Source organism: Limanda limanda, chromosome 4 (genome assembly GCF_963576545.1).
Source record: "Limanda limanda chromosome 4, fLimLim1.1, whole genome shotgun sequence".
Classification (NCBI taxonomy): Eukaryota; Metazoa; Chordata; class Actinopteri; order Pleuronectiformes; family Pleuronectidae; genus Limanda; species Limanda limanda.
In genome coordinates this window covers 6,559,872-6,577,148 of record NC_083639.1, presented here as the reverse complement: position 1 = coordinate 6,577,148, position 17,277 = coordinate 6,559,872, and the positions used below count along the sequence as shown (strand labels likewise).

At 41.0% G+C, this 17,277-nt stretch overlaps 2 protein-coding genes across 3 annotated transcripts in view; both read left to right on the top strand.

Annotated features, from left to right (window-relative positions):
- Nucleotides 1-6,433, top strand: part of syn2b (synapsin IIb) — a 63,707-nt gene extending 57,274 nt beyond the window's left edge. The window contains 6 exon segments of the mRNA XM_061070331.1: nt 2,374-2,550; nt 2,749-2,815; nt 5,034-5,311; nt 5,314-5,437; nt 5,469-5,916; nt 6,280-6,433. Coding sequence (XP_060926314.1) covers nt 2,374-2,550; nt 2,749-2,815; nt 5,034-5,311; nt 5,314-5,437; nt 5,469-5,916; nt 6,280-6,433 — 1,248 coding nt within the window.
- A 5,335-nt stretch (nt 6,434-11,768) lies between these two features.
- The window catches only part of pparg (peroxisome proliferator-activated receptor gamma), a 31,874-nt gene continuing 26,365 nt past the window's right edge, over nt 11,769-17,277 (top strand). Inside the window, exon 1 of one of the 2 annotated variants that reach the window (XM_061070640.1) lies at nt 11,769-11,954. Coding sequence is in view for 1 of the 2 variants with exons in the window: in XM_061070639.1 (XP_060926622.1) it covers nt 12,379-12,433 (55 nt within the window). In the remaining variant the exon portion in view is untranslated. Of the gene's footprint in view, nt 11,955-12,336; nt 12,434-17,277 lie in introns of those variants that run through there. The other variant, XM_061070639.1, reaches the window with a different exon arrangement.

Genomic DNA, 17,277 nt, shown 5'->3' with positions numbered 1-17,277 from the left:
GTAATAATTAAATTCCTAAAAAGTCTAACATTAACATTAAGCCACACGGCAATTGTATGCCTCCCCCAACCAGTGCAATTTCCGTGTACATATTTCTACATACTTTCCCTCAAGATTCATATAAATTCATAGTTTCATAGTTTCATATAAAACTTTGTCCTCTGACCTTTGACCTTTGACCACCAAAATCTGATCAGATCATCCTTGAGTCCGAGTGAATATTTGTACCAAAGTTGAGGAAATTCCCTCGAGGCATTCTTGAGATGTCGCGTTCAGGGGGTTGGGACGGACAGACAACCCGGACACAAAATGCTTCAGACCACTGGTTGTCACCGGCGCGGAGGAATACAAATGACCAACTACACATGCACCATAAACATTAAGAAGAAGAAAAACATGACAAATAGAAACATAAAAAAAATTCCCAATAATACAAGTCTATAAACAATGTGAACTGAAAACACATAGACAAGGTTGCACTTAGGAAGATGTTGAGATTGCACAGACAAATCATTTATATGAAATTACACCAGAGTGAATTACTAGTGCAGAGCTAAATGTCCCTGTGCAGTGGGTAAGATACACAGAGATTCCCTACAGCGATCTCAGTTGTAGCTGTAGGCAGCAGGAAGCCAGATCCGAAGCCACACACCATGACACAGCTGCAGAATTGAATCTGAAGAGGTAGCTCATGAATGAACAGGAAGTCTGATTGCTGGAGGTTGTAACATAGAGCTCGGTTGCAGTGACAGTAGCCAGGAGGAGTTTCTGGACAGTGGAGAGGCCGGTTCAGATGAGCAGGGCTGGGGAGGCTCAGGCTAATGGAATGAAACAGGCGCGCGATAAAATAAATGGATAAAATGGAAAAAACTCTTACAGCCACAGGGCGAGGAAACAAAACAAGGTTTGGTGAGACAGTTTGAGAGATTTAGGTTCATGTGATGTTCGAGGCTTCCTTCATGTAACTGGCAGTAAAGAGAAGTGAAGTGTGGTCTCCTGTGTAGAGTGAACAGGTAAGAAAGCTGAGGAGAGCATGTGACTGGCAGGAGAAGAAACTGAACTAGAAAGACAAGGTGTAAAGTGAGGCTTGACTAGGTTTGGAAAATTGCATCATAATTACAAACACTGGTGAGTGGGAAGAGGAAGAGGAGGTGGAGGAGGAGGAGGAGGAGATGATACAAAGCCACACTGACACGAACACTGTCACACAATATCCACTTTTCTAAACATCCCACACAAACTTTGATGAAGCCTGACTGTCAGGAGGAAAAATTTAGAAATGTCATGGAAGGTAGAGTAGAAACTAAAGTGGGAGAGATGTGAAAAACATTCATTCCCATGAGTCACCGTTGCTGAGAAGTGTTGTCCTTTTTTTTATAAGGGTGCAGTTAAAGTGGGTGTGTGTGTTTAAAGGATGTTGATTGCTCCTTTAAAATACAGAATAGCTCTGGTGTTGTTCAGCAGCAGCAGCCTAGCTGTTATATTGATTCCTATGTTTTGTGCAGAAACAGGCTGCCATTGTATGTTGAAGGGTACAAACAGATTTGTTACAATACGGTTCATTTAGCTGACGCTTTTATCCAAAGCGACTTACAATAAGTGCATCAATCATGAGGGTACAAACGCAGAAAAACAAGAATCCAATTTTCCAGTTATTAATTTATTGTTACCTAAGTCAAGGAGGTTATATATCCACTCTTGTCATTTGTGTTTAAGCAAGACAACACAAAAACTACTGAACAGATTTACACAAAACTAGAAGGATGCAACATGGGTCAGGACAGAATCTTATAAATTGTATTTCATTGTGGATCCAGATTTTTTTCTTTATTTTTGACACTTTTTTTTATATTTTCACAAATTTTCCAGGGATTACTTCTTGGATCTTGACGTTGTATGTAATGTGGTGTGACTTGATTGAATTTAATGTATTTTGTGGCCTAAGCTTTGGAATGTGCTTTATTTTCTACATTTGAGTTTGTAATTGTAAAAGATTACATCTTTGAGGTGGGATTAAATAACAAAGCACCTAAAATCCTACTGACAAAAATGATTAAGAAAAAATGGTCGATGCCATCAGAAATTATATTAACAATATGTGGTTTTAAAACTCTGACAGCATCAATACACATTGAAGATTAGTAGCCTAAATATATAAACTATAATCTGTTCAAATCAATCCAAACTAATTCTCAATATCTTTTCTACATGGGAAAAGCTTACAGCAATTACCCATTATCACATTTGTCTTGGGACCATTAAACCATTTACATTTTTATTTGTTTTCACTTACTTTCTGGGTCAATAATATTTTATTCGTCTTAACATCTCAGTCAAGTAACATATCAATATTTCTGTGCCCTGTTTTTCCAGGTTGTGGGTTCATCTATGCAGTTAATCGGTGACCACCAGGCAGAGGACCGCCAGCTCATCTCAGAGGTGGTGGTCACAAAGATGAACCAGGTTCTGGCTGTCAGGTCGTCCTCAGCCTCCCGTTCCCCCGCCCGCTCCCCTCAGGGCATGAAGCCGACCACCGTGCAGCCCCAGCAGGTAGAAGCTGCAGCAAATGTTGCACAACACACAAGCGTTAAGACTTTAATGCCTGAGAGAAAATCATTTGTTATGGCTCACTGCTGATTCTTTACACAAACCCTGGGACTCATGATTTCTTTTCTGTCCCACTCTCTCTCTTTCTTTCTTTGTTATTCTTTCTCTCTGCGTTTCCTCCGCCCCCTCACTCTCTCTCAGACTGCCGCCCTGAAGGACGGAGTTGCAGATCCGAACAGGACCTCAGGCCCGCGCCCTCAACCTCAAGGTTGTCTGAACACTGGTGTTCATTGTAACACGAGTTCTGCCACTGTGGTGCCAAAGCATGTCTAAGAGCAACTGAGGAAATCTCACTGAAATGAAATATCGAGTATTTGAAAAACGTTAAAAGCATTCCGTAGTACCATAAGTGCTGCTGATAAATATTCTTAATATAGAGAGACCTCATATCCCAGATTGCCATCACAAGTATAATGAAAATTATGTTTGTTCTTCTGGGGAATATGACAAATTAAGGGAATTACACTCACTCACTTTCTTATCATGAGTGAGGTGAGAAGATTGAGACTGATCTTTAAATTTAACAGCTACTAACTGAAGCTTCACCGTACAGGCACGAGCGAGCTCTCGATCCTCTCATTGAACTCCAGGCAGGAACATTAACAAGAGCAAGAGCAGTCTGCATCCTTATCTCTGTTCCCTGATAGCGAATGTCAATTATCATTACCTCTAACTAATGCGCTGCTATCATGTGGTCATGTGGCCTTGTCTCTCTTCAACTTGTGAGCTGCACTTGGATTAATAACATTTGAATATACAGTACAGTGCACTTAACTGCAGCCACAGCTTCTGTGTTAGTGTGGTGACGATTGTTTATGTGTTGAATCCGACTATGCTAAATTTACAAAGCCATTATTAGTGGAGTTGCACTGTTTGCCAGTGAGTGTGTGTTTGCACATTTGCCTGTACACCATGTGATGCTTCTGCTGGTCGCTCTAGAAATGCCAGCATTTTACGTTTGACAGGAGACAACCATGATTCACATTAGTGGCAAACATGTGTTTATTTATAGATGGATGTCTTCCTAGAAATGAAGATTATTAAATGTTTTCCTTGTGGTTATTGTGTAAAGGTTTGGTCGGCTCAGTTTGCAGTTTTCTGTGGTTGACGCTTGGCTTTTGAATCCTTTTTAAATCCTTTTTAAAAAATCCTCGCCTCTGTCAAGAAACAAAGCCTCCTTTGCAGAATCTGAATGTTTTGTTCTGCTCGGTGTCCTCCGTGGTTTTATATTAAACCTGTAGTTGTCTGTTATATTTCCTGAGATAAAGCAAAGGGGCTTTATGTGGTTCACAAAACATATATTGCTGTACAAGAAAAGAAGCATCTTTTTCTTTCTCTGCACGATCACTCCTTATTTGCTTGGATCAAACCATTGAGTTAACATTTGATTTTCATTTCAATATTCCCTGTTTCATGTAAAGAGATGTTGTTTAGAACTATGTCCTCAGATAAAACAGTTGCAAATCTATTGCAATATCGCCCAACAAATGTCATTAATCAAACTAAAATAACATATAATTCAGTGTTTGCATCCAAGCAAATTTTTTTACTGTGTCACCCTTTCCAAATTATGTTTGTACAAATGCTATTTTCTTTGATTTTTATGTGTCGTGAGTCCCAAGCAACTATTGGGACGCTTAATGACAAACTGATCAAACGTAAGACTCATGGCCATTTAGCTGCCTGACAGTAATGACTCTGTAAGAATGTCTGGGATGAATTTTCGTGAAAATCCTTGTGGTAATAAAACGTCTAAATTATAACCTTATAAAATATGCTTTAACATGTGATTTAGAAAACTGACCATACTCCTGTATCCAGGAAACTAAATGATCAGCCATTGAAAACTCATCCCTGCCTCGTCATTGCTCATGTAGCATGTATAGTCACTTGTATCCTTTGTGCCTCATGGTGAGCTGCTGTGCTGCCTGTGTTTTTGAACTGGTTTATTCCAATTATCTCCCTTTGTTGTTTTCTGTTTCCCTCCTCCTCCCTCTCGGTGCCTCTCACTGTCTCCAAACTAACTCCTAACATGCTCCACTAACACTTTGCATGTTGGGCCAGCTGCCCTGCCGCCTAACTGTTGATCTGCTGCCCCCTGCTGGTGTCTGCAGCACAAACATTCAGAGGCTGCTTTGCTTCAGTCTGTTCTTGACAGATGAGTTGGGTTTTTTATGAATGTGACGGGTCTTAATGTGAATGGGCATGTTTAGACTCAAGCTCAATAATTGTATCGTGTTCTGCTTTGGTCTCCGCTGAGTGTCACAGATGCTTGGTTTTGTAACAGGTGCTACATTTAAAAATAACACTTGTTTATTTCTTAAATTTTATTTTCTTTTTGCATTTTTTTGCTTTCCCTTGCCTCTGTGTGCTACATATGGTTAGTGACTAAATAATAACATTAGTGTCATATCTCCATCGTCTAGGTGCACCAGTGAAATCAATGAGTGTGGACCCATCATCAGAGTCAGCGAAGAGAGCATCTGAACCAGCGCCAAGGCCTGAGCAGGCCCAGAAACCTGGACCCGCTCAGAAGCCAGGCCCAGTCCAAAAGGCCGCCTCAGTCACAAGACCTCCAGTGCAGAGACCTCCTCCGCCAATGACGAGAGCCCCTTCTATCACAAGGCCACCCCCACCTTCTGCTCCCATCCCAGCCAAAGCTTCACCACCATCACCAATCAAAGCAGCAGCTCCAAAAGCTCCAGTTCCAGCTCTAGCACCAGCCCCAGCCCTAGCACCAGCCCCAGCTCCAGCCCCAGCCCCAGCCCCAGCTCCAGCTCTAGTCCCAGTCCCAGCCCCAGCTCCAGCTCTAGCTCCAGCTCTAGCTCCAGTTCTAGCTCCAGCTCCAGCTCCAGCTCCAGCCCCAGTCTCTCCCTCAGCCTCAGCTCCGACCACAGAGCAGCCCAAGCCCCAGTCTCAGGGCTCCCCATCCCTAGCTCCCGGCAAACCAAAAGAGCTGCCGCCCAAACCCACGCCACCTGCAAAGCCCATCCCACCTGTACGCAGGAATTCAAGGCCTCAGCTCGGGCCAAAGCCACAAACCCCACCTCCTCCCAAACTCCAGCCCGCTGCGCCGGCCCCGGAACCCACTCCGGCCTCAGCTCCTGCCCCGGCTCAGTCCCCAGCCACAGCCAGCGAGTCCCCGCCTAATGCGCAGTCTCCAGCTGAGGCTCAGCCCCAAGCCAAGCTGGCCTCTCCCTCTGCAGACGCCCAGTTTGACCCATTCGAGGCAGCTGCGGCCCCCGAGGAGTCCGAGGGCCCGGTGGAAGAGCAGCCAGGTTCCCAGCAGAAGACCCATCCTCTGCTGAAGTAAGAGCCACATTATCAAGGCACCGGTGATAATGCAAAGACATGCGGGCCCTGTTTTGTGGTTATGATACAAAAAGAGAAAGATCATTTGATTTTGACGACAAAACACAACTATTCACAACACCTAAATTGTCACTAATGTATTTTAAGTGTCTTAAAATGTAACAGTCAAGTTGGTAACTATCTGAAAATAATTGTAATGTTTCTCAAGACCTCGTACACATTTCCTTGTGTGTCTTTGCTCCTCAGTAGGTCCCTCAGGAACAATTAATACTCACACACCCCTCTCTCCCTTCCTTTCAGCTTATTTCTCTAATCATCTCCTCCCCTCCTCCCTCTCTTCCCCATCCTCCCTCTCCCCAGTAAGTCACAGTCCCTGACCAATGCCTTCAACGCTTTCAGCGACTCCTCGTTCTTCCGCGGGGGCTCGAGCTCCGGAGGCGACGGCCAGGAGGAGGCAAAGGCGGAGACCATTCGCAACCTCCGAAAGTCCTTCGCCAGCCTTTTCTCTGACTAGACACAGCCAACAACAACAACAGCAAAAAACATAGTCGGCCCCCTGGCTGCGTCTGGCCCCCTCTCTTACCTTTGGCCAGCCATGACTCGATTGACAGTAAATGTGAACCAGTCTGAGATTAAAATCTGTGTGTTAACTGTTCTGTATTCCCTCCGCCCCCCCGGTCCCTCCTCTCCTCCTCCACTTGTCTCTGTGTGAGTAACAGTGAGGTCTGCTGGATAGGATGTTCAGTGGAATGATGACTGTGCCAGAGTCATCGGACTGAAGGAGTTACGTCATTGAATAGATTAGATTGACTGGAACGAGAAAATGTTTATTTTTCCCGGAGCACTCCTAAAGAATACAGAAATATATATATAAGGTATATTATTCTCGACTACAGATGGGATGTACATACAGTATATATACAGTAAATAAATATAGACATGTATAACTATAAATGGAGATAAGCCAATATTTAATAAATAAAAAAAGACCAATAAATCCAGTGACACTTTTCAGTTAGCTTACGTCAGTGGCATAACTCTTTCTCTCATTGGCTGGATTTATACACATTTTTACAAAAAAAATCTGATATTTCCCCTTCACACACACACGGACAGACAGACAGTGAATTGAGTTGTGTCAGTAAGTGACATTGATCGTGTTAATCCAGCCCGTCTCTCTGGTCCTTGGACTCGTCATCGCTGCCCCCCCCCCCAACCCACCCCCTTTTCTTGTCTCTGAAGTTTGTTGTCGTCTGAGGAAGCTGGAGATCTGTGTGTGTGTGTGTGTTCATCTTTGTTCAGTTGTTATGCATGGCTCCTCCGAGTGGTTGGGTGTGACTTTGGAGCAGAAGGGAGCTCCGTCAGTGTTGAGTTTTTGCCCTCCGTTTGCCTCTCGCTCTCTCTCTCTCTCTCTCTCTAGATGTTGTAGCCTTATTGTGAACGACTCACAGCTCTGTTTGTTAGTTGTGCAGATCTGAGTCAATGACGGCTTGCAAATCCATTCTTTTACCTGACTTAGAAAACGACCGAAGGCGCTATCGATCGCTGCCTTGTTAGTGGGTTTGTTCCAAATGTTCCAGACTGAGCAAATCATTCCTCCAAGGTAAATGAATGCATTTTCAAACAGTCACTCGTGTCTGTTGCTGTGACTGGTGATTTCTTGTTTCACCTCTGTGTAGATCTATCAACGGTATTGTACTTTGTTGATTATTCTCATGAAAAGACATTGAGACAGTAGTGCAATAACACCTCGACATGACTGTTGAGCACTGTCAACCTGTTATAAATATAGATATGACCATCCGTACATACAGGACCTGTGTATCTGTTAAAAACCTTCTACTTACATTGCCCTTTAAGATTCCTTTCAGTGGCGACTCTCCAGGTTGCTTATTACTGCCGTTGGATGCCAGGGTTTAGATTAATATGCCATATTACAGTGTTGGATTTTCAGGACTGACTTTAAGGCAGCCTGGAATAAACCTGACGGAAACTTGACTGGTCTATTTCAGTTGCATTGCTGCATTTCAAGTCCATATGTGTAGAAACTATTTAAAAAATATATCAATCTCAACACGTAACAACTGCATATCAACCTCTCTGCTTCTCCATCATTAGTACTTTGTTGCAAGTAAATTAAAACATAGTGTATTTGTATTTATGAACGTGTCATCTCAGGAGTTTATTTTTTGTAATATATATTTACGGATTTATTTTTTTGAAGTCCCATATTTATGGTATAGTATATTCTTTGTTTTGTATTGTGTTTTTATTTGTAATGCAATATTGCTTTGCATGATCTGGTGACAAATAATGTTTTTTTCTGTACAGATAAAAAGTTAATAAAGATGTGGCTCCATCATTTCACTGATTCACAAATTGAGATCCTCGATGGCGACTGTAGCTTTTATCCACGGGACAGTTTTTATTTAAAGGGCTCGGTATCAGTTTTACTGAGCAACTATAACTGCATTCTGTTAAGTGCATAACACCACCAACAGTCTCCTTAAATTAAAACTATCCTTATAGTTCAGGCCACGCTATATTTCTCAGCTACACATGTAGCAGTTACAGGTTTCTTTAAATCCACCATATCCTGATTTTCTTGAGATTCTCAAGCAAGTGCACACACTCATTAAACACTCAAAAATGCACACACTAATGACATGATTTCATTAAGATCCATGAATTATCCTTGAGAAATCAATGAACATGTTGAAAAAACCGCCCATATATCTTGCAATGTTACAGGAAGTGAAAAAAACAAACATCCTGGATCCACCCTGTGATCCAGATCCACACCAACATTGAATAATAGGTTTCGTGGCGAAGGTAATGAAAGAATGAGGAAGAATCTGTTACATCAGTATTTAAATGTTGAGATCGAGGGTCATCAACACCGGATTGGACGGACTCTCTTAATGTGAGAGTCCCGTTGTGTCATTGTAGAAGTGACATCATCACTCTAATGTCTCAAATTTAGATATAATCTTTTTTTCATGCATGGATGGGTTGAACTGGATGTGCTGAACCAGCAGATGGCGCTATACACATGTCGAAATACTGTGCTGCATAATTTTTCATCAGTTAAGATCTGTAAAGCACTTTAAATAAGACAAAGCTGGGACACATACAGTTAATGGCCCTATTATTATTGTTATTATTATACATTTTATTATAACTATTATAAGGCGATGACAGTGATGGTCATAATAATTATTATTGGAACCTTGATAAACACACTGTAACATGACGTCATGCACACTAATCTATACAAACAGATATCTATGATATGAGCTAGTCAACAACATTATAGTTTATTATATATATACACACACTTATGCACAAATACATATATACATATATACATATATGACCCTTGATGTATACACGTGTGTGTGTGTGTGCATGAGTTTGTTGTGTTACTGTATAAATAGTTTCATCATGAGGTATTTGAATTAATACTAAAATAAAAATGATCAAGAAATTCTGTATTCTGCAATAACAGATAATTTGAAACACAAACACACATTCAGATACAAGACTCACTTCGAACACACTGCAGTGATGACAGAGGAAATGCTCGCCGCTCAGTTCTCATTCCACTGGCCGACCAGTCAGTGAAGATCTGTGGGAACATCTCTGTCACTCAGCTCATAGGGACGTGCACGTGGGCGGCCAACGCACCAAAACAAGCCTCATCGAGCCAAACCCTGTTTATCTTGGTGCTCTTCCCAACCAACATCATTACATCCAGATTCAGTTTGTTAATCTGCCAATATACTTGAGACTGGAGAATCATCTCGGCCTATCTCCTGGTGTCGGGCATCGTCGCTGATGCTGATTCTGAATAACTTGCTCCCCTCCTATAGTCCTCAAACATGTCATGTCAGTTATATATCTCTATTAATCTCTAGATCTTGAAAAGTTACACGAGTGCTTTGACAATAAGGACTTTCAGAAAGCAGAACTCCAGTCTGCTGGGACTCCACTGTGTAAACAGTCAGACATGATTGCTTCTTTTTGTTTGTGACAGCAAAAATCTCAAGGGCATAATTTTCTATTTAGTTCAGCACAAAGAAATTGTGCGTGGGGAGAACGATCATATATCTGAGACACAGAGTGTTTCTGTAGCTCTGTGAGTAGGCAGCTGACTTTGTTCCTCTAGTATCGAGTTATGACGGAGCAGATGAAATCAAGCTGCACAGTGAAAGTACCATAAATTAACTATATTTACATACAACTTCTTTAAAAACAGCTATCACGCAAGAACACATGATAACTGTCTGAACTGTGTGCTGCATAGGGTTAAATGACTTTTGAATTCCAAAGCCTTAAAAAAACTACACACACAAGTTTAGGTCAAGCTTAGACTTTGACAAGAAACCCCTTTAATAGTTTTATGTTTTTAGAATCTTTTCAAAGCTTCAACATCTTTTTTAAATGAACTAATAACATTTAAGTGTCATTATACTTCTCATTTTTTCAACCTAATGCAATGGATTTGTAGTTAAATCAAACTGAAGCCAAGAATAATTACTCTCACCTCTGGCTGTATGGTGAATATAGAGCTGGGTTAGCAGGGGGACGCACCTGTCCTGGCCTGTACTGAAATGTGACTATTCATGTTGTAGGAGCAAAAAGAGCAATCCTAGGCCAAAGATCTGAAACAGAGAGACAGACATGTCCTGCACAAAAAAACATGTTTCCTAGGATTCTCTGTTTGAAGAGCAGAAGATTTCTTGGCCAGGAGCAGTTAAATTACTGTGTGTCAACATTTCTAACTATCACCTTCAGAGTTCAGTGGAAATCAAACAAATAACACAAATATCAGGCTGTAACATGAGGGAATCCTGAGTTTAAGTGAAGTAAATCAAAACGAAAAGCAAATCCAGCAACGAGACTTGAAACACAAGGACTCACCTGTGATTGGTCCTCATGTAAACTGCGGTCATGTGGTCCATCGTTTGTGAAAACCATGGTGAAAACCCGGTCACAGAAGTCGCACTTTGAAAATGGATGCACATCTTTTAATAGTCTTACGGTACAGGTCCTTGGCTGGACGATTGATTTCCACACAAGATGTCAACAAGTATAATGGAATGAAATACTAAATTTATATATTTTTTACAAATTAAAGGGAAAGTTGGCTACTTTTTCATTGTTGCACTCATACAAATAAAAACCAAGTAAATAAAAGAAGCAAAATTTGCCTTAAATGTTCTTCAGATTTCTACAGTATCTTCTGCAACTTGACACACAAGTGAAATATCCGTGTCATCTAAAAGATATGTATATATTTAATAGGAGCAAGTTATGAGTGTCATAATGAAAAAGACATGAAAAGGGGGGGCCACACATTAAAATCCATATAAACCCTAACCCTTTTAACTGTTTTATCTAATTTGAGGTACTTGTACAAATACTGAAATGTGAACGTGACAGCTAACTGTTCTAAGGACGGTCTATTTCTTGGACGGGGGGGAGCAGTGGAGTTACAGCTCTCCCACTGGAAAATATTGTTTGTGAAAAATTATTGCGCTAATAAATGTAGCAATCAAATTAAATTAAAAATAAAATTCAGAAATGATCAGCAGATGATTCTAACACGAGACAGAGAAGTAAACCTGATGAAGTAAACCAGAGGTGTGGAGGAGAGAGAGAGAGAGAGAGAGAGAGAGAGAGAGAGAGAGAGAGAGAGAGAGAGAGAGAGAGAGAGAGAGAGATACACAAACACGCACACACACACACACACACACACACACACACACACACACACACACACACACACACACACACACACACACACACACACACACACAGTGAGTGAAGAGCAGCATGACAACCACAAACCTCCGCAGCGAACACACCGGAGAACCCCTCTGACACCGCATGTGAGTCCGCTGCTGGAGGCGAGGAGCCGCGGAGCGAAGACTTCTCACAGCCGAGGAACAACAACAAGAAGAAGGAGAAGGAAAAGAAGAAGAAAGAGTTTGAAAACACCGCGAGTTGTGTGTGTGTGTGTGTCTCCGCAGGTCAGTCACCTTCCTCCTCTGAGTGTGTGTGTCTATCACCTTAAAAACCTTTATTCTCCTTCAGTCTGGACCAAGTTTGCTTTTTACAGGTTTTTAACCAAAGCAACATTACTCATTTCTGACATAAAGTAATCCGGCTTCTTCTCTGACAACATGTGCGGAGAGAGATATTTACAACTCGTCAGAAATTGAACCTGTCATGTTGTCTAATGATGGCACAATTACCAGATGTGGCATCTTCTTAAGGTGGACACCAACCTTTTTGACAGGCTGCCAGGGGCGTACAGAAGGAGTGGGTGGTGATGGTGAAGGGGGGGTGAGGGGGGGGGGGTGTGCGGCCACAGGACTGTCAAAGTGTCACCCAGTCAAATGTCGGCCGGTATTTGTGTCTGCGGGCCACGCGAGCACGAGCGTGACTCTTGACATGCAATCGCCAGGCGCAGAGTTTAACCATCAGGGCTGTCACGGTATTTTCCCAGGTGAGTGTGCGAGATGCCGCCGGGGGGGCGGCTTCGGTGATGAGAGCAGTCACAGGGTCTCGACTTGTTGTCAATAGACACATTTTCAGGTTTTTACACTTTTTGGTGTCATGTGAGCGGTTTTGACGACATTGCACAAGACTCAGGCAGCGTTGTGTTTTCGAATTCACTGGGAAAATGTTACTCGTGACTCAGCAATAATGCGAACACACACACACACACACACATGCAAACACACACAATAATAAGCGCCTGGGCCAACACTGATTCGCGGCTGAGGTTTGCTGATGTGTGACTCCTCTGGTTGCTGATGTGAACGCTTTAATGGCCTAATCTTGTTTTATCATGATCATTGAGGTTGTTGTACAAGACTCAGACTCGCCGCTGCCGACAGTTCAGTTGGGTTCATATAATCTGCCGTCGCCTTCCATTCATCTCTTTGTATGATCTGAATGTAAATAATCACAGTGAGCAGTCGGGGAAATGTACAGAGGATATTGTGTCACCTCTGAGTAAAAGGTTTTTAACTCATTTAGGTCTTTTTTGCTCTCTGTGGTAACTGTGTTTGTTTCTGATTTTTTAAGACTTGATGAATCATGGAGTTAGTTTTTGGGCTGTTTGGTTCACAGCTATTAGTTTCCAATGAGTTCACTATTTTATTTAAAAATATGTACTTTATATATGAGTTTAAATCTTGACTTGAGAAATAGTGTATATCTCTCACCACTATGTCCGTTTTTATTTTATTCACACTTGATGTTATTGTTGGAATGCAGCTGAAAGCTCAGACAGTACAACATTAACACAGAATAATAAAACATGTAAGCAAAGGTCACTGCGGTAGATTATCTCTTTCAAGCAAATGGGACGTCTCAGCAAATTTATTTCGCTGGGAACTGGTTTCCAGGTAATGTAAAGAACACGTTCTTGGTGGTAAATTAGCTCAAACGTGACGAACCAGCTGCGGTTTTTCAGTCATGTTTCGTTATGTCTTAACCATCATTTACAGAAGTAAGGATGCTCTTTTATTTTGAAAACAACCCAGATCTTCACAGATTATAAGATAAGGACTTTTATTCATACAGTATCAGGGGAATTAATCACTATCGAGCTGATCCTTTTGTTTGTTAATTCTTTATCAGAATGTGTCATAGGTGTTAAGGTCGTTTAAGGTTAAATTCTCACTCCGATAACACAGCTATTTTAAAGAAGCAGGTTTTATGACAAATTTGTGGTTGAGAAATAATCTGATATGGAGAAGTTGTGAAAAGTCAAACAAATGTGTCATAATGTCATTTCTCTTTCACATTTAAGTTTAATATGTGAAAGTGGCTAAAATAAGGTATAATTGTTTATTACAAGTTTGCATTTGACAATGGAGTTTTGGATCATTCATGTAACAAAAGTAGAAATGGTATAAAATCTCAGACTAAAATCTCAGAAAATTGAAATCAGTCACACCTAAATATTTCATCTGTAAAGTCATTTCGTCACCTCTGCCTGAGCTTCTTAGTGTGACTGCCTGACTGAGAGTATTGATACAGCACCAGTGAATAATTATTGCTTATCAAGTTATATAATTTTTAAAGGTGTGCGTGTTTGTGTGTGTGTGTGTGTGTGTTTGTATGTGTGTAAAGGCCTGAGACAGGGTCGGACTTTGCTCTGTTGTTATAAATGATAAATGAAAGGAGTGTCGCAAGATTGCGTGCTATGTTTATGTTGTCCCTCACACGGCCTGAAAGTCATGTTTAACTCTCTGTAGACGGCCGACTTCCACACAAAGCTGAGTTTGAGCCGGGGATAAAGACCTGTAGAGCTCTGGTTTTTTTTAAAGAAGCTGCTACGACACAATTCTTTCTTTAGTTTTGAATATTTGTGTGAATTAAAAAAACAAAAAAAACAAAGAAGCAGTTGTTGGTCTTCTTAGTAGTTGTTTGTAGGGGCTTTAAGAAGTAATTTATAAAACCTAAGCAAAAGCTGAACATAAGTGTAATGTCATTGCCGACCCTGCATCGAAATCCATATAAATATAGAAATAAAAAGAGTGTTTCTAGTGCTCCAGTTCAGCCCACAGACAGTTCACCCCCTTCACGCTGCCGACATCCTGTTTTCTTTACTATAGTTCAGCTTTTTCGTATCGTTATGATGAGTGTTTTCAGAAAGCCCACCTATGATTTGGTTCTATCAGACATTGTAGTTTAGCCATGAGGTTATCTATTTGTTTTTCTGTAAATTAGGTGTAATTATTAACTTCAAGGCCGATCATTTCACAATTTACTATCTTTTCACAGCGGCATTTTCTTTTAACAGCAAACAAACACGGCTCGCACGCAGGTTGTTTGCTGAAGAAAAAAAATCAGCTCACCGGATAATCTTTTATGTCTCCATCGCATGCCGTTAGATCACAATATCCTCAACCTGTCTTTTTACTGTGTCTCCCTCGGTCCATTTAGGGATTTTAGAATCAGGAATTTTTCATACAGATTTTTTTTTACAGTATTCTAGACCTACACATTAAATCCAGCCATTTAATTGTCAAGAAGTCAATAATCTGAAGAGGGAGTTGAACAAATTAAAATGTCACTTTTTTCTTAACAGCACTAACATTTTAAAGTGGTTTAAAACATTTGTCTTTCTATATTATTGTTTATATCATAATATTGTATGGTTGGTTATTGCTGCCCAAAGGCTCCACATAGTATCCTACAGAATGTGTTGCTGTTCTCTGAACACTGACACCATGTCGAGAAAAAGGAAACTCTTCTATAACAGCCACATTTGACATCTGAGAAGTGACTCACGTTCAGTATTACATCAGAGCAAATTTTCAGTTCTCACCTCTTTACATTCTGTATTAAACGCTGTTTTACTGGATGAGGGAAAACATGTTTTTGCAATGTCTAGACTATGTGCTCTTAGGCCATGTTCATGAATATTTCATGACATTTGAAAACACATTTATTTCTCTAACATTCAAAGTAATAGTAATCTGCATTTTTCATGCCGAAAAACCTGATTTTTTCCAAAACAATGGCACTTATAAGTAGCACTTGGGTGTTATGTGTCAATATGAAGAACCCATTTTTTTTTAGGTTTTCTTCTTTGTCAATAAAGAAAAAAGTTAGGTTTCAAAACGTTCTCAAAGCTTGTATCATGATGCCTGGCACATTTGGCCTACAGGGTGCTGGTAGGAATGGGGTCTGGTGGACCTTTCGTAGGACCACTACAAGTCTGGTGTTTTGATACCTCACTTGCAGTAAGTCATTGACTGGGGGAGACAGAGCGGGACATTTAGACGGACTTGTTCGCGTTAGGCTTTTTGTTGCGTTGCCCTCAGCTAGAGGACTAACACGTTCCCCAGCCTCAGTGAGAGGACGTCCTTGACCAAGGAAGACCGATTGTCTCAAAGCGGTTTAGAGAATAGGCTACGGATGGCCTCTGGATTTTCACTAAAGAAAAAGCCATATCAGGCAAGTCTGTATCTGATTGAGTAATGTTTTGAGGGTTTACAAATACTTCCATGTCTCTGCTTTACTGCTGTTGGCTCGGTTTTACTGCTGTTTTTAAACCTGTGTGGGAGCGTCTGATAACCCTTCAGCAGGGTTACCGGATCAGTATGCAGCTTCTGCATGGTATCATTCAGTAATCGGTGAGTCAGGTGAGGGCAACCAGGTTTTGTGAAAAGAGACTCTGTGCCCTCTTTGACCTTTAGTGAGTGCGACGAAAGGAGGAAGAGCAGAGGCAGCCACTGTGCAAAAATGGAAAGGAGACAGGTTGTGAAGATTTTATTCACCGGGTGAATTCCTGCCAACTGGAAATTCTAAGAAGAGTTAAGCTGAGAAAGAAACTGAAGTGTTCAGACAATCACACAGGTTTAAAACAACAAGAAAAGCCTCGGGTCAGACAAACTTGGAAGAGAAAACAAAGGTGAACAGTGGAAATATTATCCAATCATTTCAGTTGCAACAGCTTTTGGTTTTAATGCCAAATACAGTGGTGTACATGATCTTTTTATAGCTGTTGGATGATTTACAAACTGTTTGATTTATGTTTTTGGTCCTGTCAGATTTTATTGTTGTAACCATGTCACCATGTTTTCAGATGTGAGCGATTTACTTCAGAGTACAATAGCACATCAGAAAGAAATTGTCACCACTTCTATAAAAAAATAGGGCCCAAGGTGGAATAAACCAGAATGATCCTTTAATAGAAGTCTTAAGAATTGGTTTAAACCCCCCCAACATATGGCAGGACCCCGATCCGGAAAAGAGGCAGGACCCATTGTAAGACCCAATTCATTTCAGCTACTGTTCTGCTTTACTGGTGCGTCTTCCCAAACAAATTCACAAGTATTTTTTCCATGGATGCACTTTAACATAGATATTATTCAACAGACAGTAGGGAAATCCAGTAACCTTTGTCCTAATTTCCCTTTTAGAAAGATGTGGTAGCAAACGTCATCTCTTAAGGTCAAAGCCCGCGTCTCAAGCAGGAAGGGAAGAGTGACTCAGACATCTCCATTGGTTAAACCACTGAGACACTGCTTGAAACATCACTTGGGACAGTTTAAGTCTTGGTGGGTTTGATGTGTGATGAGTGTAATCTTCCCCCTCAATTTGAAATTGGTGAATAATGGTAAATACCAAATGACTAGCAATGAAACAGGAACAAACACTGATAATAGCCTTCACTATTTATGGAAACTGTTTATGTCGATGGTGCATTTATCTTTGTCATTAATTATTTTATTAATAAGTCAACTGTTTGCAAGGCTGTGCCACCTTAGCTATTTGTCAACTGTTCTATTTTCGAATGGCAGTTTAAATGATATCAAACAGATTTAC